The sequence below is a fragment of the Perna viridis genome, chromosome 1 (genome assembly GCF_037379345.1).
Source record: "Perna viridis isolate PV_CMFRI_1.1 ecotype Kerala chromosome 1, ASM3737934v1, whole genome shotgun sequence".
Taxonomy (NCBI): domain Eukaryota; kingdom Metazoa; phylum Mollusca; class Bivalvia; order Mytilida; family Mytilidae; genus Perna; species Perna viridis.
The window spans coordinates 69,992,881-70,015,820 of record NC_142445.1 but is presented as its reverse complement, the minus strand read 5'-3'; the positions used below and the strand labels follow the sequence as shown (position 1 = coordinate 70,015,820).

General features: G+C 33.3%; 1 protein-coding gene across 6 annotated transcripts; it reads right to left on the bottom strand.

Annotated features, from left to right (window-relative positions):
- Positions 1-6,293: 6,293 nt before the first annotated feature.
- On the bottom strand, positions 6,294-22,062 carry LOC148630187 (uncharacterized). Of its 6 annotated transcripts, none has more exons than XM_088562612.1 (4): positions 21,665-21,789; positions 16,420-16,518; positions 14,722-14,797; positions 6,294-12,689 (listed from the first exon to the last, which is right to left on the bottom strand). In XM_088562612.1, exon 4 carries the CDS (start codon positions 12,655-12,657, stop codon positions 10,171-10,173), a length of 2,487 nt encoding a protein of 828 aa, XP_088418738.1. In that variant the 5' UTR covers positions 12,658-12,689; positions 14,722-14,797; positions 16,420-16,518; positions 21,665-21,789; the 3' UTR covers positions 6,294-10,170. The 6 variants fall into 6 exon arrangements, with proteins under 6 accessions (XP_088418738.1, XP_088418756.1, XP_088418763.1 ...); XM_088562630.1 differs by having other exon boundaries at positions 21,741-21,763; XM_088562637.1 differs by lacking the exons at positions 16,420-16,518; positions 21,665-21,789 and adding an exon at positions 21,921-22,062.
- Between the last annotated feature and the right edge of the window lie 878 nt (positions 22,063-22,940).

Genomic DNA, 22,940 nt, shown 5'->3' with positions numbered 1-22,940 from the left:
ATCTATATGTTGATTAATAGTTAAATTGTTTGACAAAAATTGTATATTCTGGCAGACTTTTTCACTTGACGCGAACATACCACGCCTGTTTGGCATTTTCGATTTTGCACTTTTGATAGTTACCGCTCATTGATTAATTAATTGTATTTAATAAATAAATCAAACCCACAATGTTAATGAGGTATTTATTATAAAAACAATATACATATATCTGTGCATTCAATTTTGGCGTTGTAAGACTTAATTCAATGTTTATGTTTTATTTTGTCAGGTACTTCAACAGATCTTGGATTTGTTGCGCACGGTGCACCTGGTCCATGCTCCCAGTTTTAAGTGGAGTCCGAGTTGCTCATTTACTTTTGTTACTTTGTATGTATGATTTTAGTTGCTTTGTGTTCTTTGTTGTGTGTGTCTGTTTTTCCATGTCTGGTCTTTGTCCCTGGATTACGTTCTTTTGATTACCGCTATAATCTTGGTTCCCTTGATTACTCTTTGCCATCACCACCAGTTACCGAGAGAGTAGTTGACGACTTTGAAGACAGGTTATGGCGTGCAGCGAACTCCGTTTTTCCAGACATCGACGTACATGGATGTGCTTTCCACTGGGGACAGGCCGTTCAGGAACTTGGATTACAGGTATGTTAAATATACACTGGACAAATTAAAATGAAATATTATTTCAATATTTGTATTTGCATATCAATAAGGCTTTTATAATCATTAGCTTGTTTATAAATATATACATTTTAATGAATAATGTCATGCTAAAAAATATTAAGAAAAATTCATATTATTCTTAAACTGAATTAAGTAATTCTGGAATGTTTTTTTTTCAAAAAGAAATGCTGTATTTAATAACGTATTTTAATTAATCCTATTCTTTTTGTAGGTTGAGTACTCGCAGAAAGACAGTAACCATCGTTTATCAGGAAGGTTCTTGCTATCCCGTTCCTACCCGCTGAACAGATACCAACGACATTTACAGCTCTTCTAGACAGCGTCGACACCGATAAGATCACCAGTCTTTTGACCTACATCAACAACACCTGGATTACCAACGACCTATGGACACCAGTATCGTGGACCGTGTACCGCCAGTTAGTGAGGACCAACAACGACGTTGAGGGCTGCACCACCGCATCAACAGAAAGGCAAAGAAAGCGAATCTACCGTTTTACGTGTTAGTCAACCTACTCTACAAGGAAGCCAGCCTACCACCAACCCAGCTGAAGATGGAAACCGAGGGGAAACTCCGACGCTACCAGAGGAAGACGACGACAATTCTACAGCACAGAATCTTTACCTTGTGGGACAAATACCGTGACGACCAGATTAGCCCCAACCTGCTCCTGAAGAAGTGTGGAATTATCTACGGCGGCCAGTGAAGACTCAGACTTTAATTGTTTTTATATATATATATATATATATATATGTTTTGTATGTCTTTGTTGTTGTAAAGTATTTGTTAATTATTTGACATTAAATAATATATCTCCTGAATAAAATGTATTTAAACTTGGAATACGAATTTCTCTTCATTTTGCCTTATCACGAACAGATCGGCACAAACAAAATTGCCGTCTACCACTGTAGATAAGAATTACAATGAAGCATATGAACATGATAACACATATGACATAATAACACGATACAATCTAGGACAATTTCATAAAATAACCACAAAATGATGTGAAAAATTAGAGATCTATTGACTTGAAATTACGTTTTCAGATGCGTAAATATTCCTTCTTTTCATATTTTGAGTAAACTTTTTAAACCAACAAGATGACATAACTTCAAGTTAGACAGTAGGGGACTTGTCTTGTTACCCTGAAAAAGGGCACTAACTAGCAGTACTCCAAGAAAGTAATGGTACCAGTATCGTATTGCATATCCCTGAGCGGGTGTACGTCAAAACATGGATGCTATAAAAATATAGTGCATTTTCTTTTTGCCTCTCTACAAACTAATGTTTTGTCAAAAGATATGAACAATGACTTATAAAATAGAGCAAACATCACACTGTAAGATGAAGAACTTTTTTAAAAGAAAATCTAACATAATATCATAAAAATGTTCCACTGAAAAGGTTGGTTTGGTGAGTGCAAAACGAAAGTGAAAGTAGGGAAAATGGCTATTTATAGTTCAAGACTACTTTTCTGTCCGATCTTCGTGGACTCACCCTATTTTCTTTGCGGGAAATTATTTTTTTCACATGTCCTTAAAAATGCTACATAAATGAAAGTTTTATTGAATCAATTTACATATTTTAAAAAAAAAATCCTAAAAATATGCACTTCACTATAGAAGTCTATGGGAAAATTAATACGATACTGAGACCTAATAAGAGTCGGATTAAAATGACATTCAAGCCCCCTAGCGACTATTCGCCATAATTGCCACGAGACAGGCTTTTGGACCAAGGTTATAAAACACTGTCTATATAAAAAGTTCTGTTGCTGACCACAGGCGTTTGGGGTAAATTTGTGGTTTCTCGGTATTTTTTCATCGAAACCCGCGTATTATATAGTGTTTTCTCATATTTGGCCATTATACGCATGTCTGACCTGTTTTTAGCTTGTTTTACCATCTCTGATATTTGCCCTCTATCTCTAATATACTAAAAAAAAATACGCGGGTTTCGAGGAAAAATACCGAGAAACGATAAATTGCCCCCAAACATATTATTGCTGCTGGATATTGCATAATGTCAACAAACTTATTTCCCGTAGTTTTTATTTGTATATTTATTGTTTTCATCTCGAACTTGACGCATTTTCAATTTCACCACAAAGATCAAGACTAATTTTTATCAGTTCAGTAATTTTGTTACTTGCATTTTCTTAATTCAGTTGTATTTACTGGAAGTTATTTTCCCTTATTTATTGTTCACATCTTTTTGTACTGTTTTGATTGAATGAAATTTTCATAAGGAATCTAATAAAAAAAATTCAGTTGGACCAAAAATAGAAAGTCCTGACAGGGATTTTCATAAAAAATCTAATATTTTTTTTTGGGAAATCTACTTAAATTTTAATAACTCGAAAATGTAAAATTGCAGTTAAAAAAGGAATTAGGAGAGCTTCCCACTATGGATATATACACTTTCCAAAAGTTTCAATTCAAATGGTGCAAGAGGTTTAGAATTATCGTTCGGAAACATGCGGGCAGACAGACAGGATCAAAATAATACACTCCAACTTTCAGTTGCAGGGACTTTGAAATACATCAGTTGTATTAATATACACTGTAGTAACATGTAGTTTTCATATAATGTTGTCATCTTCACAAAAGAATATATCTGATGCCTTAGTTTGTCTCCTCATTGTTAAGACCAGATTCGACGTAATATGAGCAACTCTGCAGTTGTTTCGAGAAAAGCATAGGACTTACCCCTCCATTGCACCGAAACCCCATTGCCAAATTTCAGCGGTGTTTAGTTAGCTCTTTTATTCTTTTATGTTTCTAAGTTTATACATTTTATGAGAGTTTGTGTAGTTTATGGCGTCTTGTCCCTTTTCTTGATCTTGTCGTTTTCATTATGGATACCAGTGTCCTGATTCTCAGTCTAATTATGGCCTCCTTGCTTTTACCTCTACTTAAGTTATTTACAAGAAAAATACTTGTTCTTGATACCCAATTCCCTCATGGCTTACCCCTTTAATTCCAAAAACTAATACTGGCCTTCCTTATGTTGTTATCAAGATCCACCAACTTATATACAAATTATCGCATGAAAAACCAGTGCCCACCAATGACGGCGATACAGACGATTATAGCTTTATCTATACCAATATGTCATTCCAAAATCATATAAAATGATTATGAGAGGATTTTCCCCCCCCAAGGTGCATACCATGTTCTCCAGAAAAAAAGAAGCAAGAAAAACCAACCGTTTCATGTAGTTGCAAGAGCATTTACATAAGCAGAGGGTAGCCCACTATTTCTTTGCTCTATATTACAATGTGAGATAACCCAGTTCAGTTAATCCAGATTAATTCTTTCTGTTCCATTTAAGGATTTTCCCTTTCCAAAAAATAAAAAAAATGCCACTTCTGACTATAAAATGAATTTCAGCTAATATGTGATGTATAAAATGTTGACAAAATTCTAGTGTTGAGTCGAAGAATGATTTAAAACGATTTTCCATCACAAAAATGAAGCAAACAATAAATTCATTAAAGTCATTGAATGTCATGCATATACTTCACTTTTACCCCACTTTAACGTTCACAAACTAACCTGGGTGTGCCTCACATTAACACCACCTTTATTTGAGGGGTAATTTTAAACTGAGTTTACCCTGAATTAAGGCATTCACATTACTTTAAAAACAAATCTGTGAGCCATGTCTCACTAGTGATACCCCTGCTAAGTCCTTGGTAAACAGAAAGTTGCAGTCAAATTTTCTGAAAATGGATCCCGCCATATGGCATACATACAAAAAGAATGTTAAAATTTCAAGCTGCTGTGATGAGTAGTTGCTGAGAAAACTGTGATGGAACTAAAAATCACCAACCTGGTTAAATTTTTGCCTTTCAAATAAGTTGAATTGCATCAAGGTCAATAATTTTTGATTGCCACTTGAAATAGGGAGAGGTGGGTAGGGTCAGGCAATTTAGCCTCCTGTGGCGGAGCCCTATGGTTCCTACTCCGGGAGAATACCACAGTAGGGTTCTTTAACGTGCGAGGAACGTGGCATCTTTCCCAACACGGTGCACCACTATGGTTTGCGGCCAGGTTTTCCGTATTATAGCCTGACAACCCCAGCATGTAACATGCCAGGGGAACCCCATTCAACCACCTGGGGCACACATCCCAGTTGCTCTGTGGGCAGAGCACCCTATCCCCCGCCTAGGGTTCTGAGCACTGTTTAGTCGCCTTTTACGACAAGCCTAGCGCTGCTGCAGGCCTTTCTTTTAACACCCGGACCTGCACGGGGCGGAAACTGCTGATAACATCATTTTTAGCCTTTCAAGGGCAATTACTCTATCAAGGACTTGTCTGATATCTTTGATCCCTACATACTTTTATAGGTTATCATAAGATCATTTCAGCAATATCAAGTTTCTATCATACTTTTCAAGATATTGGCTGAAAACTGTAAAAAAAAATGATCATTTTTCACCTTTCAAGGGCAACAACTCTAACAAGGCATTGTCCAACATCTTTGACTTTTGTAGGCCTTATAATAAGGATCATTTCTGCAATTGAAAGAATTTGGCTAAACCTAACAGTTTCGGATATATACGAGAAAAACTTCTGACTGACCCCTTTATTCTATTTTTAGTAACAGCTGCCATGTTTTTTGACGGATCCAAAATCCCCACATCAAATCTATGCAGAAAAATATAATTCGAAGTTTGGTTCTAATTGGTCTGGTAGTTTCAGAGGAGAAGATTTTTGAAAGTAATAATGTCAAAAATAGCCAAAAAACATTGAAAAAGGGCAATAAAAGTTTTGGAGATATATGAAAACTTTTGTCTGACCCCTATGTTCTATTTTAAGTACATGTACCTTCAACTATGTTGTTTGACAGATCAAAATTCTCCACATCAGTTCTATGCAGAATACCCTAAGGAACATTCATACCAAGTTTGGTTCAAATTGGTCAAGTAGTTTCAGTGGAGATTTTGGAAAGTAATAACATTAAAAATAGCCGAAAAACATCGAAAATGGGCAATAATTACAATAATGCTCCACAAATTTACACAAAAATTTGACCAGATAGATCTCTTCATTCTGAACACTTTTACCTATTCAAGAATTTGGCTAATCCTAATGGTTTTGGGGATATATGGGAAAAACTTCTGTCTGACCGTAATGTTCTACTTTTAGTAACAGGGGCCATGTTTTTCGACAGATAAAAAAATCCCCATATAAGTTCTATGTAAAATACCTTAAGAAACATTCATACCAAGTTGGTAAAGTACTTCCTGAGAAGAGTTTTGAAAAATTGTAAAAAACGAAGGGCTACAATTGTCGATGCCAAGTGATGGCAATAGCTCACCTGGACTTTGGCCAGGTCAGCCAAAAAAGTGTTACTGAAACACAGACAAAGGTAAAACAGTATACGCCCTATCTCCTTTGGTGCAGTGTATAATTATCCAGATTAGTTAATTTGGGTTGAACCCTGATTAAATGTCATAGTGTGAACAGGGTATATGTCTTTACTCTATATTACAATGTCCCACTGATCGCTTTAAGAGACTTTCAGTAATCTAACGGCTGTTGATTAATCAAACCTTGTCAACACAACAAACTAACTATAGAATGGCAAAAATGAAAATTCATAAGAGAAAAAAAAAGTTTTAATTTGGTTTGAAGCAGTAAATTTTCAATGGACATTCATTAAACAATGATAAATACAGTTATAAATGTGATTCTATACAGTACAGTATATTTACATGACCCTAACTCTCTAATATCAATGTAAAGCAGATAATATGTTCTAAGCTTCTTCATGCATTCTTTTAATTGTACATCACCAAGTGACCCTGATATAGAGAAATACAGACCATAGAATACAACACCTAGTGACCCTGATATAGAGAAATAGTCATTCTTTTCACCATCATAATTTCTTTTAAATTGGTGAAATACTTTTTTCCATGAAAATTTAAAAACAAAGACCATTCCTCAGCTTTACATGTATTTGAATCTTTAAAAGATGTTACATATTTAAGACATAAAAGTTGCCATTTTTTTTTAACAGCTGCCATTGCAGTTATCTTTCTAACACACAATCTATTAAACAAAACCTATGTTGGCAATTTTAATGACATGTACAGTATTATTGTTAAATTAAACATAATTTGGGTGACTCCATATTTGGTAGTGGCAGAAATTAGGACCATGTACTATTACTGAATAAAAAGATCGAGTGCTGATAGCACTGGCGGTTTTTGATTCTTGTAAAAATTTCAAAGATTATATAATGTTAAATAATACTGTGATAATACATTGCATTTTAAATACTATTAAGAACTGTCCTTTGTATTATGTATAAACTTAAAGTCAATCTATACAACTATGCAACTTCACACACATTTACAAATTTTGTTCCATTTCACCTTTTTTCCCCAATTTTAAATCTATCCAAAAGTTACGGTGCATCTACATTCAAAGGCTATATTAACTGAGAATTTACCCCACATACCAATTATACTTAAATAAAACCAATACCAGCATAAGAAAAAAATTTCCTTCACACTAGATTTTCAAAAACTAGATACTTTTATCAATTTGAATTTTCCCACCAATTTTACTTGGTTAAAATCACTGCTCTTCACTACCTATTTATAAATAGTAAAATATTATTGATAGGATGGATAATTTGACTTATAAGTGTATTAAAATGAAAATACATGTATTAAACACATTTTATTCTTCCAGACACATTACTGCAAGAAATAAATTCCCTAAAAGTAAATTTATTACTAAATATCTTTCAAGACCAAAAAGGAGTCCTTCAAATCTTGAGTTGATATGAAGACTAGATCTTAATTTTTTTTGGGATAAATAATAGAATATTATTGAGCTGATAAATTGCAGGTAACATATTTACTTGTTATAAAAGAGGTATTGAAAGATTTAAAGGAATTTCATTTGGACTACATTTTTGTGTAGTGTTCAGAAAAAGTAGGGAAGTTCCAGTGATAGACTGGTGATACAAAGTATTTTGATCATGAAGGATCAAAAACCCAAAAACTGATAAATCTTGTTAAAAAAGAGAAGTGGGTGAATTATGGTCAAAAATAACCCACCACAATGTAGTATCACTTCTTAAACTAAAAGAATCAAGCCATAAAGACAAGATTTTCCATATTCTTTTGCTTAAATTAGTTATGATATTAGTGATGAAATTTCAGGGGCAGACAATTCTGTCAAAACTTCAATTTACATAACATTCTATCAACATATTTCCCAATATCTCTGGTGATGCAGTGATGAAATAGTGGCTGTTACAATTCATACAAGAGAATACTTCTTTGTGTGAAATTAACTTATCAGAATGATGGGTTTATGATATGTATGTTTCATTGTTTTCCCCATTTTGCCTGATTCATACAAAACACGTTAAGATCCTGTCTGGGTCTACAATTTGGATCTTTTTACTGCACACATGCATACTAAAATTTACCTCCAAAAATTCATTGATATCTGCTTAACTATTCTGTCAGCATCAAAAGGTAAGATAACATAGATGGTCGTAAATGAAGATTACAAAATAAAATTAAAGGGCCAATTTGTGTTGGATCACAATATAGAGAATGAAAACCGGGAGCTGTTTCATGGAGTAACAAGAATACTGAGAAGTACATCAACATATAACATATCACATTATTTCATTGAGAAAGTCCATGGTAATCAACTGCTGTAAACACAACAAAATATATACAATAACTTGTAACATTTTATATATGCATTAATTAACATGGGACATTGTTTTCTTGTATCTAATGTCTGAAACATATTTAACAAGAAGCAAAATTTGATGAAACATAAACATGAGCATTCAGCTTGTGTGTATTTTAAACAAGTTACAAATGTACATGAACAAATTATCTACTGTGTTCACAAAACATACCAACAAAATGAACACCAAGTGGGGCTATGACTTTAAAAAATAAATGGGGTCTATATTCCCTTGTAAAGAACTAAAATTTTTCCAAGTAAATACTTTCAAGTAGTTTTGACAAAAACCGGTCAAGAGTGCTTACAAAAATGACAAAATATTCAATTTTGTGATCCTCATTAAAACTAGACCTTCTGATAGCTATATTCAGTTACTGTATTATGTACTGTAAGACTACATACATAGATTGAATGGAACAATTTAAGTACGTCTAATTTAAATTAGGTCGCTTTGACCTGTAATACAAAAGTCAATTTGGTTTCAAATTTTCCTAGGAACCAAGTAAAAAAACAAATTACTGGTACATGTAAAAGCCTTGTGAGGCACAACCACAGCTAGATATAACATTCAACCCATTACAGTATAGGACAGACTACTCTTGCCTTGGTGAATGATAGTTATCTATTCTAGTTCAAGAGATGAAATCTTGCATTAGGTACAATACAACCTGAAAGGGGTATATTTTTAGTTTGGTTTTGAATTGAAATTAAAAAATTTTTTTTATTTGAAACAATGATTACCAATACACAATTGACAAATAATGTACACTATTGAAAATAAAATGAATTCCTAATTCAATTATTTGTTTCTTTCTAATTTCTTTGACCAATAAAAAAATTCTGTGATTTCTGGTAATATCTTGTTAAAAAATTTCAAATGGTACCTTAGAAAAGAGTTATTTCACTATTTCAAGGCATAAAAAGAATTATTTAAATATGAGTATCGTAAATAGAACTTCATATACATTTTTTGTGTACTTAAATGTACTTTTTTTTATCACTTACACCAAAAAGGTTGTTTTAAGTAACAGTTTTTCTTATGCATATAAATGGTATATAAGTGCACATGAAAATTTATAGTTTTGAATCTACAGCTGTTGTGAATTAAGCTCCTGACATTACGTGCATTATTGTCCAGGTTCTATGTAGCTGTTAAGAACAATTTTCTTTCTAAGAAACACATTTGTAACTCAATTTCATGAAAAATGGTTCTAATGAATAAAGGTACTAAATTCATGAATTCAAGACATAAAAACATGTTGACAAAACACTGTTTAATGCTTTACAATAAACTATTACATTCACTATACACAATTAACTTTACATGTATTCCAATGCAAATTGGTTAGAACTATAAAATATTGTAAGGTGTACATATGTTTCAAGTTAATGATGTTGTATCTTGATACCATCATGGAAAAACACACACCTAAGTCAGAATCATTGCAGATAAAAGAGTGATTGGGGTTAAAATTTTTAGAACTAGCACATTTTAATGATCTTCAGAATTTAAATGGACCACTCTTTAACATTCACATTTTCAGCCAAAATGTGATAAATGGTCCCTCTAATTCAAATCACTGTGAACATCTTTTTGCCCCGAAAATATTTATTTGTATTGCAGCTGATCACTTAAAGAGATAAAGTTTGCACATAATACAATTAACTACATATTTCAAAAATATATAAAAAAAAATATTGAAACAAATGTACATAAATACTGAACAAAATGACAAAATTGCCAGCAAAAAGTCAAAGTTTCTTGTTACAAAGGACTAATGCATCTAAAACATATTCTATGTTGTCTGTGTTTTTCAAGAAACCTTTTTCAAATGTTATTTCTGGTAACAACCATTTTATCAAAGATGAAACTTTCTCTTTAAATGCATGTAAACAGATCTTTGGTTTTTTACATAAAACAATGGCAGGATCATAGACTTCAACATAAGTCGATTTAGGCCGATTATCCATTGACTGAGAAACTCTTGCTCCCTTTTCACTCGGAGGCTCATTCAAAGGGAGATAAAAACTTTGAACTTCCTGATCACAAATTTCTTCTTCTGCTTGGTCTACATTTTGCAGCAGTCCGTCAGAAGAAATCTCATTTCCCACGTATTCTTCATTATTCGAGACAGTAGAATGAACGTTCATATTGAATAAGCTGTCAAATATATTCCTGTCTCCAGCTTTGACAGGTGATTCAGTCTTCTTTGTTTCATGACTAGACTGTAACACACATACTCCTGATTCTGATTGATCATGTTTATGAACTGATTTTGTTGGAGTGTAATTGGCAAGTAGATCAAAGATATTAGCTGCTTTATGTTCTGACTTAGCACTTAATGGACTAGTTTTTGATTTACAAAATGTACCATCCCACAATGGACATGTTTTCTGGAACACATTGTTTTTGTTATCTGTTTCCTCAGGAGAACTTGGATCATGATCATTGATTATGCCTGAATCAGCCTCAGATAGCATTCTATATTGTTCTTTATTCCCTTTAACTTGTAATTTATTTTCATCTTGTTTCTCTTCAGAAAAAACATTTTCATTATAATAATCTGTTTGATCTGAGTTTCCTGTCATTAACACTTGTGTCTGTTCAGGATATGCAATGCCATTTTCCACAGGTATTGCATACACTATTCCTTCATTCTCAGGCAAACAAATATCAGTGAGTATCTCAGGAGGATCACTTTGTTCCTTTAATTGGTCTGCTTGTGAACGAAACAGTATTGGAGATGGTGATATTTCTTTTGAGTCCTGGTCACCTATGACATTGTTTTCAGAAGCAGTATTTCCTACTGGTAATGAAGATTCAAAGATAGAAACTATACACTCATTGGAATTGATTTGATCGTATTTTAAGTTTTCTGGTCTTTTTGATGATTTGAATTTGAGTTTGACACCAGGTTTACTGTTAAGGTTCTTTTCAGTATTACTATTGAGGTTCTGTAAAAATTGTTGATGTGCTTTGTGTAAAATTGATATCATCTGATCCACACATTTGTCAACATCATCACTTTCTGGATTAGTATAATTGAATATTTCACTTACACATTTGGGAAACAATACTCTACAAACTTCCATCACCTTGTTACGTAAGGATACTAATTGTGTCATGTCCCGAATGAATTTTCTTTGACTTCTCATTGTGGAATGTGGTTTACGATACCTCACTAAATCTTCATGATCCTTCTTCCGACCATGTGTTGAACCTAAACAACAAGGACACATACTTTGTCTAACTTTTCTAGACCGTTTTCGTCTAGGTGAATTTAGAAATTTAGACCCTTCTTTAGCCATTTCTATGTCTTGATCTTCTGTAATGACTGTAGTTGATGAGGATGATGATAAAAATGACATGAATTGCTGCTGCCAATCAATTGATTGTTTGTTGGACTTGGATTCTTCAGTTTTGGACCCTACATATTGCATTGGTTCATTATCTATCCCATTTTCAGACATTTCAGTAATATGATCTGAACTTTCTGTAATATGCTGAGTTATTTTTATTTCTCCACTATCATCTAAACTCTCAACATCAATAAATGGCTCAAGAGTGTCATTCAAGGGATCACTTCCAGCATTCTGATATACTCCTTCTGGTTCAGAGTCCATATTCTCACTGTCAGTACTATTAGCACTTTTTTTCTGCCCAAAGTCTAAGTCATGACTCACATTTATGTTAATGCATGTACATCTGAGATCAGTATTGTTGTTTTGCTCTGAGTTGCGAATACGACACTTCTGACAAGTGCTTTTTTCAATACTTGTTACATGGGAACTTTCAGATTTGCTAAACAGATGGGTATCAGGGGGTGAATTACAACTACTGCTGCTATTGAATGGACTATTTCCATTGTTCCTATTTCCGTTAACCTCCGTTCCAATCTCAGCTATTGGAAATTCTGTACATGGTCCAATCTCTGGCAACAGAGTTGGCTCAAATGATTGTCTTGAATTAACTTCAAACTTGCCATTATTTTGCTTTGGCCATGAAATTTTCTTCACCGAATTCCCACTAGCAATGTCTTCCCTTTTAAATTTACTTATTTTCTTTTTGATGACGGGAAGTTTGTTATGCCAAATCTTGTGCTTGTACTTCCGCAACAATCTTTCACCTGGATATTTAGCAAGTTTACTTTTAATACTTGAGATTTTAATCAATTCTTTCTCCCGCTCCTCTTCAGTTTTCTTTATATGGTCAAGGAATGAACGATTAAAATCTGCCATTTTTGTTAATTGTTTTAGTTCTGCAGCCTAATCTGAAAAATATCAAATTAAAATAATCTTCACTTTGAAAAGTAAAAAGGAATGACCGCTCACATAAATTAATAAATGTAGAATCATAGCAACAAGATAACATTGAGATGGAAACCATCTCTAAGGACCACCCCGTCACCTAAATAAAGCAAACAAGACATTGCTCCCTAACAGGACTAATACCCCTGCAGCCTGTTGAACCCTGTACATTAGGGGACCAATGTAGACATACATGTACAATTCATATTGGAAATAGTTTAGACAGATGGACAGGCAGAAACCTATATACCCTCTTCATTTGTGAACATTTTGGAGGATCAAAATTAAACAAGAAAAGTAAAGCTGATCTACCCTCATGCCAAATACATGTACCACATGCTTACACCAAAGTTACAGCCAGGACACAAATCTGTCAAGCAAAATCATTAATTTGACTGATGTCAAAGTTCATCAACCATAGTATGCAACTCGTAATCTTGAGCTGACCTACCCCCATGCCACATATCAAAAGCCTAAACCAAAGACGGATGGACAGAGTAATTACTGTAGGGCATCTGCCCTTTATTTTCATCAATTATCCCTGTCACAATCCCAAAAGTCCATCTCATCCTTTCTTTGGTGGAATGGTACCTTGTGGTATAATTCCATAAAGATCCTAACCTATTGTCCAGAGATGAAGTGTATACAGATGAAGATGAAGCTGACAGAATCTGATCATACCAATATATTCAGGGCCTAATCTTGAGGTAGAAATGAGCAGAAACTTCTTGTTTGTGTTTGTGCTCACTTCTCCCATTTGTCATTGACAGGGAGATGTTTTTGTAATTATTACATAGACATAAATGTCAATATTAATATTTTCCAAACAGATATACTAAAAGTTCTCCTTGTCACTGATGTCTAGATAAGGCCCTGATATTTCAACAATTTCTTTGTCGTCATATAAAAAGCCTGTATCAAAATTTCATACAGATCTTAAATTATAATATCACACTGAGACCAAGTGCATTCAGTCAGCAATAACACTGCCATAAAATAAATACAAATGTCCATTTTTTTGCTATCATAATAAAGTATTTAAGTAGTTGTCTTGTTAGTCTGATTTTGAAGGGGCCACACCCTTCTGCCCTTTTAACTGGACCCAAATGCCCTTGTGTCTTTTCATGTTTCAATATCATTTTCTTAATTAGAATTAGGTGTTAATTGCCGTCTTAACAGGTAAGAAAAAGTTTTTAAGACCATTAAATAATCATCAAGAAGCAATTGGCTGAGGGTTATTGAATGATGATTGACAAGCAGAAAATGGATCCCGATTGGATCTATCACAGTTTTATGGACTGCCAATTATATAACAATGAAAAATCTACATTGCACCATTAATAAGACAAATATTGTCAATTTAACAGGTCTAAATTGTGTTGAACCACATGTGACAACAATAATAAAGTTACACATTTGTTTATCAAATTGTCAGTTACCTCCCTTACAATTTCCAATTTTCTGTATTTTCAACAGCACAGTATATTTGCCAAAAGTTGTATTTGCAATAGTTCTGGAAAATATTCCTCTAATTGATGAATTTGGGAAATTGGTAGCAGCAATCTTGATCATTTGCTTCATTTCCCAAAACACTATATCTAATGATATAAAGTAAATGTAATGAAACACATCCAAGTTTACCAATCTCAGTATCAGAAGGCTTCTGAATAGCTACGATCATGTTAACGTACATGGAAAAGATATAGAAACACTGGACCTAACAATCTTCAATTTTGAGCAAAATGTTATTTGCATATCAGTGTAATGAAGTTACAAGCTTTACCATTCTTGAATGTCAAATCCAACTTTAATTAAACAAAATATAGACAAAATAGAATGTAGATGCATGTACCTAACTTGTCATGTAGATTTGACACATATAAATTTTCCTCTTTTTATGAACTTCTGAGAGTAGGAAAGAAAGAAGCAGCACTTATATATACAATCATTTGAAGATTTGAAGTACATCTCTAAATACCATGAGTAACTACTTACTTATTGCAAATATAATCACTTTTCTTCCATTTCTTGATTCACATTATCCAAAATCAAGTCCGAGGAAAAATAACACCTGAAAAAGGATACACAATTTACTTCATGTACATGTTTAACAAAATTTGATGGACATTACGCAACTGGTACTTACATTTTAGCCAACAAGAGGCTCTGAAGAGCCGGAATCGCTCACCTGGCTAGATAAGCTATATTTTATTTTTTGCCACATTTTTTTTTATGGAAAAAAAATCCCAACACCCATACCCAGTGTTTTCCCCTGGTCCTTAAAGTGCTGGGCTTTACAGCACTATCGAGTTTGATCGCTGCGCTATTGACCTCAGTACTGTGCTATCTATCTAATTTTAGGGAAGATGTCAATTAGATACAAATATCCTATACTGAACCAATCAAAACTGACTATGATCAAAGGTACATGTAACTCAAACCTGACCAAAAGCATTTGGCTTTTATTTAAATGCAAAATTGATTGCACAATAACAAGATGTTTTCAACATTAAGAAGCTGATTTACCTTATAAAAGAACGTATTAAATTCCTAAACAATATTTATTCCATAAGACACCTGCTAAAAACTTTGACAAGAAAAAGGAAATGGCTGTCTTTTGTTTACATTGCCATGTTGTGTATCAAGAGCACATGGTTTTTGGCTGGAAAATCATTAAGAAATAGATACATGTAGTAAAATTCCCAAAGTCTAAAAATAGTACCTGAATACTACAGGTGCACAAATATGAACTAGTCATGATATGGGATTTCTGTCATGGAAGAACTTCACTTTAACATAATAATAATAATAATAAAAGAACAAAACAAAAAACAAAACAACTAGCATGTCAACTTTAAATGACAAGAATAACATTTTTTCCCTGGCAACTATGTTAGCTCCACACTACTGACCTCCTGAAATATTTTGGCAACATTAATTTTAAGACCAGAGTAGTCGTTTCCATGTACCTGATTAGATAATTCTAAATCAATAGATATATTGAAAGTTCCAAAAACTAAAAATAGAGTTTAATAGAGAATGTTTTTCAATCAAATGAATATCGCATTGAAATGAGCCATTGATGTCCCAAAACAAATGAAAAATTGTGATTTCCAAAGGGTCTGCTGTCAGCAAAAATTTGCAGGTAAAACAACAATGAAGGACTCTGGCTGTGCATGAATTATAGGAAATGTTTATGAAGAATTACTTATTTTAATTTCATAGAATATATTTATGATTTTTGTGTTAAATATAAGACGGAAAAATAAACAAGAGGCTCCCTGGAGCCTGAATTGCTCACCTGGTTATCTTTTGCCTTTCAAGGGCAATAAATTTAATAGAGAGCGGCCCAACATTTTTGACTCTGAGAAGATTTTGGTAGGACTCATCATAAGGATCACTTCAGCAAATGAAAGTTTCTATTTATCATAGTTTTTAAGATATTGGCTGAAAAATTTAAAAAAAAAAGTCTTTTTCCACCTTTCAAGGGCAATAACTCTTACAAAAAGTCGTCTGACAACTAAGATCCCTGGGAGACTTTTCTAGGCCAAATATTTCAGCAATTGAAAAATGTAGCTAATCCTAACAGTTTTGGAATATATGCGAAAAAGAACTCGAAAAAGAACTGTCTGACCTCTATGTTCTATTTTTAACAATGGTGGCCATGTTTTTCAACAGATCAAAAATACCTACATCAGTTCTATGCAGGATAATCCAAGGAACACTCATACCAACTTCGGTTCCAATTGGTCAAGTAGTGTCAGAAGAGAAGAGTTTTGAAAAATTTAATTACTGCAATTGAAGAAAAAAGGTAAATATTTAACTATGAATATTTCATATAAACATGAACAGCTATGTACATTTTGAATACACAGATCAATTTTTAAATAATATATTAAATATAAAGTGGCATGTTTCGAAACAGGACTTATTAATGTTGTGTCACACATGCTGAATACAGCGCTATTAAAAAATCCTGGGGAAAACACTGAATTACCATAGGAACAATAATATCAATCTGTCCAGTAGTTTGCTTCCCAGAAGATTTTATTAGGTAATAGCATTTAAAATAACTGGACATTGCCCCTAATGGGACTAATATCCCCACAGCCTGTTCATTGAGGACCGATGTGGACACACGATTCATATCCGACAATCACTCAATCTGTTGGCTTAATTCTGATGCCAAAAATAGTACAATGCTATTGACCTATTGAGATGCAGCTGAGGATTCTACTCTCAAGTTCGAAAATTGTTTTTTTGTACATTAGTAATTTCCACATATTGCAAGGTAAACAAAAGGCTCCCAGGAGCCTGAATCGCTCAACTTCTTGAATTTTGCTTTTCAAAGGCAATAAATTAAACAATAAGTTGTCCAACAATTTTGACTAAAAAAGTCTTTGGTAGGACTATCACAAGATCTTTTCACCAATCGAAAGTTCCTTTTAATCTATCACAGTTTCCAAGGTATTGACTGAAAACTATTGAAAAAAAAAGTCATTTTTCCTCTTTCAAGGGCAATAACTCTTACAAGGAGTCTGAAGACCTTTGTAGTCCTAATAATATGGATCATTTTAACTACTGAAGGAATTTGGATAAACCTAACAGTTTAGGAGATATATGTGGAAAACCACTGTCTGACCCCTATGTTCTATTTTTAGTAACAGCGGCCATGTTTTTTGACGAATCAAAAATCCACACATCAGCTCTATGCAGGATACCCCAAGGAACATTCATACCAAGTTTGGTTCTAATTAGTCAAGTAGTTTCAAAGGAGAAGAGTTTTGTATAATTGTTAATGAAGACGGACGCCAAGGGAACTAAAAAAGACAACTTTCATTGAATTCTGCAGAATAGTTTCTGAGGAGCAGATTTTTTTTAAGTAATAACATCAAAAACAGCAAAAAACGTACAAAAAGAGCAATAACTCCAACATGGGTCAACAAATTTTCACCAACATTTGACCACAGATAGATCTCTTCATGCTGAATAATTTTCCCTGATGTCAGATTTTGGTTAAACCTAACCGTTTGGGAGATATATGCAAAAATCTGCTGTCTGACCCCTATGTTCTATTTTTAGTAACAGATCAAAAATCCAAACACTCATTTTGTTAAGGATACCCTTTAAAACAAAATTACCAACTTTCATTAAATTCTGTATAGTAGTTTCTGAGATTTTTTAGAATAATAACATTAAAAACAGCAAAAAACGTCCAAAAAGAGCAATAACTGCAACATGGGTAAACAGATTTTCACCAAATTTTGACCACAAATAGGTCTCATCATGCTGAACACTTTTAACTATGTCAGAATTTGGCTAAATGTAACGAGATAGGAGATATATGCGAAAAAAACTACTGTCTAACGCCTATGTTCTATTTTTAGTACCAGTGGCCATGTTTTTCAACGGATCAAAAATCCTAACATCATTTCTATGCACAATATCCCAAGAAACATTCATACCAAGTATATTTCCAATTGATCATTGGTGTCAGAGGACAAGATTTTTGAAAGAAATAACATTAAAAATAGTAAAAAATGTTGAAAATCAAATCAAAATCAAAACAATAAAAAAATTGTTGTTCACTTCTGGTAGAGAACTTTTTGTGATTATCATTTATAGTCAATGATATTTGGTTTGCATTTACATGATGACTTGGCATTCCCCTGTGCTCATTTGTTTTCTGACAGGTGAGACATTTACTGTGTCAATTGTGTAAGTTTTGAGAATATGTAATTCCAATCCAAACAGCCTGAATTAATATTTGCTCATTTTTTGCAGGACCATCTAATTGATGTCCATTTTAAATTGGTTTTTAAATTATATACAGTACTAATTTAGCCTACAATAAGACACAGCCAGCTAGATTGAAATGTTCGGGGCTTGACAGCAGACCCTGACTTGGGGGGTTAATTTTCAACAATGTCTACGGTAATATTTTCGACACTCTCACCATCATGGTCATTCCTGTCTGGAACAACAATCGTATCCTGCACATTGTTGTCACAATTTTACGTCTCATTTCAATTTTCATCTATTTTAGGGGTAGTAAATGTTGTCAGTTGCCGTTGTCCTTCTATTAATTTTAGTTTCTTTGCCGGTGGCATGTTGCAGGTGAATAACCTTTGTCAATAACAAACCCTTGATTGAATGAAGTCATTTGATTGGTTTGAATAAATAAGAAATCGGATTATAACCCATCAGATACATTCTATTATAAACAATTCGGTTTGAGTTACATGAATTCTAAAAATAACGCAGGGGAATACCAAAAATACCACAGATCTATAGTTTGACAGCCAGAAATTTTAATCGGACCGAAGACCCCATGACAGTTATTCAAATGGACATTTACAATTTTAATGTCCGCACCAATCTGAATCACTATAACAAAGAAAAAAACAGAAAGTTTATGATACTCTAACAACTCATTTGAAGATATTTCAGAAAGTTAAGAATTTTTATCTTAAAGAAGAAGAAATTCATAAAAGTTTTGTCATCACCAACTAGAATATTTATTACTTTTGTCACGAATTATAGTACGTTATTGGGTTGTTTCTATTACACCTTCAGGTTTTTGGGATGATTGGGAAATACAAATAAAATCAGTATTGTGGCAAAATAAAGACTAAACAGTAAATATTCTTTTACTGCATCATAATTTAGCTGTAAAAGGTAGAAGTGGACAGTCTTCCTAAAACTGACGTTAACAATTTAACATTGAGGTAAAGGTGCCAGTCAGGCAGATCCATGTTGGTGTCACACTCAAGTTAATTGTCAAACTTTTAACATTTTAAAGCTGAAAATTTTGGTTCATTGTCGAGATCTTGTCTATAAATCGGAATCCACCCCAGCAGTTAAAAATTTAATAAAAAAAATCAACTTATAAATGAGTATATACGGTACTTGCTAAGTTTCAGAAAAATCTATTGATATTCTGATGTCCTTTCCATACATGTACATTACACCGATCAACCCAAATCGTTTTATACATCATTTTTGTTTGCTTTTAGGTGCAGTGTTTGTAAAGAAAATTATGAAACACTTCAACTCAAAGCAAATCAACAAATATAATATAAATCATGTGTTTAAAGATTTGAAAGAGTAATCAAGGGAACCAAGGTTATAGCGGTAATCAAAAGAACGTAATCCAGGGACAAAGACCAGACATGGAAAACAGACATACACAACAAAGAACATAAAGTAACTAAAATCATACATACAAAGTAACAAAAGTAAATGAGCAACTTGGACTCCACTAAAAACTGGGAGCATGGACCAGGTGCACCGGTAGGGTAAGCGTCCTCTGCTTTTCTAGAAACACCCTCCGAGTTGCTCAGAAAAAGTCAAGTCCGGGGTAGACAAGGAGGGAAGGAAAACTATGACCCGTTGAATAAATCAGTTTTCATGGTGCTGATGGATACACCATAACAATCCACGAGTTCATGATAACGACCATAAAACTTCTGTAGCGATGACTTCAATCTTGTAGCAACATAACCCTGTTCCAGAAGCCTATTTGTTAGAGTTCTAGCGCGATACAAAAAATCTGCGGAGTTTCGGCAAGCTCTGGCATAACGTATGAGTTGTGATATGAACACTCCATATGCAGGAGCCAAAGAGATGTTGCCACAGATGAAAGGAAAGTCGACAATTCTGAATGAAAAGTCATCACGTTTGTTGTAAAGTTTGGTCAATAGTTTTCCTTTACCATCGATTTCTAAGTGTAGGTCAAGATATGAGGCTGACTTCACAGTGTCTGTAGTATCCTTTATCTCAAGTTCTTTAGGGTAGATGCGATGTATCAAATCCCTGAAATTAGGATTGTTTAAAGATAATACATCATCTATATAGGGAAAACTGAGATTGAAGGATCTAGCCAAACGATATTCTTTCTTTCTGAAAGTGTAAATATGATCAGGTTGTGAACTACTCCTGATACTGGGGTTAACCCCCATTTTGGGTACTACCCCCCATATAGTGGTTTTTCTCCCATTATAAAATATGAGTTTGGAAATTGTCTTTTTATTTTAAAGTAGAAAAATTCATTTTATTTGAAGCATCTTTTCTGAAGAAGGTACACATTTTAATATCCAATAGTGTATAAGTTGTGTACCTTGAAACTGCATATTACATGGGTCTGCAATTTTTGAAATAACAAAGATAAGATCAACTTCTTCTGCAAAAGTTTCTCAAAACTGTTTAATTTTATAATGTGTGAAAGAAAAAAAAAACACCACATGAGGAGTAGTACATTTCATACCACAAATGGGGGGTTAACCATAATTACAGGACTTGTTCCCAACCTGATAGCAAATTGAGTTTTCTGTCAACAGCAGTCAGTAAACAGCTATTCAAGACTGTCAAATCTACATTGATGACAATAAATCTTGAAATATATACAGTAACACGTATCTCCACTCTTACATGTATGCTTCATGTACATGTATGTAAAATAAATCTGTTAATTGCAGATTAATTAGAAGTGGTTTAAAATGTTTTAAAGAACTCCTGTGCAAATGCAAAACAAATTAAAGCTGCCAATTGTTACCCTGAAATTAAACATTTACAACAAATGTCACATTAGAATTATACATGAACAGAGTGTGAATGTGTATGAAGTTACAGAATAAATCACATGTAAGAAAATAGTGGCATTTTTGGACATGACGCAACCATAATCAGTCACTTGAAGTAGTTAGTTAAAGTGGGAAAACGGAATGAATGAATATATCCAAAGACTAACAAAATGTTTTATGAAAAAATGACTATTATAGTAAAATTTCCTCATTAGCAAAATGGATATCAAAAGAAAAATAACAAACATGGCCGCTCAGATGTAAACATGCCAACTGTCAAACATAAAAACAGCGATCACGACGTCATACAATGGTACATGGATTATTTTGCTGTGCCAAATAGTGGCAGAACTTACACTCATTCAAATAAAGACATTAATTTCTAAGTGCGAATGGGTTGTCAAGAGAAAAGTAAAGCCATTCCCAACGTACTTTCAACTACTTGATTATTCTGGCGCGTGAAGCGCCATCTACTGTACAATAGGTGAAAATGCTCACAATTCCAGAAACGAAATAGAAATATAACTTAACGACAAGAAAATAAACTATATCTATTTTTAAGTTCACTTACTATAGAATTTTTATATAAGAATCCATTAGAATTATCCCTACCTGCTTTACCTGATTCCTGGTGAGATATGACGACTAATTTGTCCCTTGGACCTTTGATATTTGAGGTATGCAAAGGGACTTGCTATGGAATTATTGAAGACTCATTTAGAAGATCAGCACCTACAACTACTAGAAAGGGTTACAGTTTTATCCAGTTTTCACTTGCCTCGTACGCACTTGATTTTAACAAGTTGTGCGATTATGCTCCAGAGGAGCCCTGCACAGTATTAAATATAAAAAAATACCAATGTAGATCTAATATTTTATTAAGTGACAAATTTTGAAGAAATAATATCTTATGGCAAGCCAAAGTGGACAAAAATGCCTGTTTAAATAATTATAAATAACTATAATTTAAAATACAATACAAATACAAATACTTTATTGGAACAAACTTAATTACAGTGCATGGTTATAGCCTATTACAACAATAAATGTACATTACAGTGAAACATGATAAATTTAAGATACAACATTATAATTGTTTAATATTTCTGTCATATTCAATATCACTGGATACTTATATCTCTAATTTCAAAGCAATTCAGTATAATATGGCGGACATTCTCAAAATATTTTGTGATTTACTATTTAAAAGAATATTGATTTTGGATCAATTATTGTAATGTGTAAAGCCAGGAACCAAAGTATTTACTTTATCGATTAATTTCTGTCTGTCTTGTTCATAATGATGACAATGAAGTAAGAAACGTTCTTCATTTTCAACATGACTTAAATTGCATACCCAACACTGAAAATATTGTAGTAAAAAAATGAGGTAGATATGTCAGCCGAGACGTAGTCAAGGGCGATATATTTTCCAAGTGTGTTACTCAGTGTATCATCCTCTGCTGCATGCAATATGTGTTATATGTGTGAAGGTTTTTTTAATGTCCTTGACTGCCCTGTCCGGTCTTGTACAGATGGGTGTGTTATAATATATTGAGTACCCTTTTAATGCATCACACTTTTAAGCACATATGCATAAGCTTTAAGTAACGCAAGGGTAATTGTTGCAAA

Excerpts from the sequence above, each read along its gene's own strand:
- LOC148630187 (XM_088562637.1), bottom strand. The coding sequence starts at position 12,657 with ATGGCAGATTTTAATCGTTCATTCCTTGACCATATAAAGAAAACTGAA.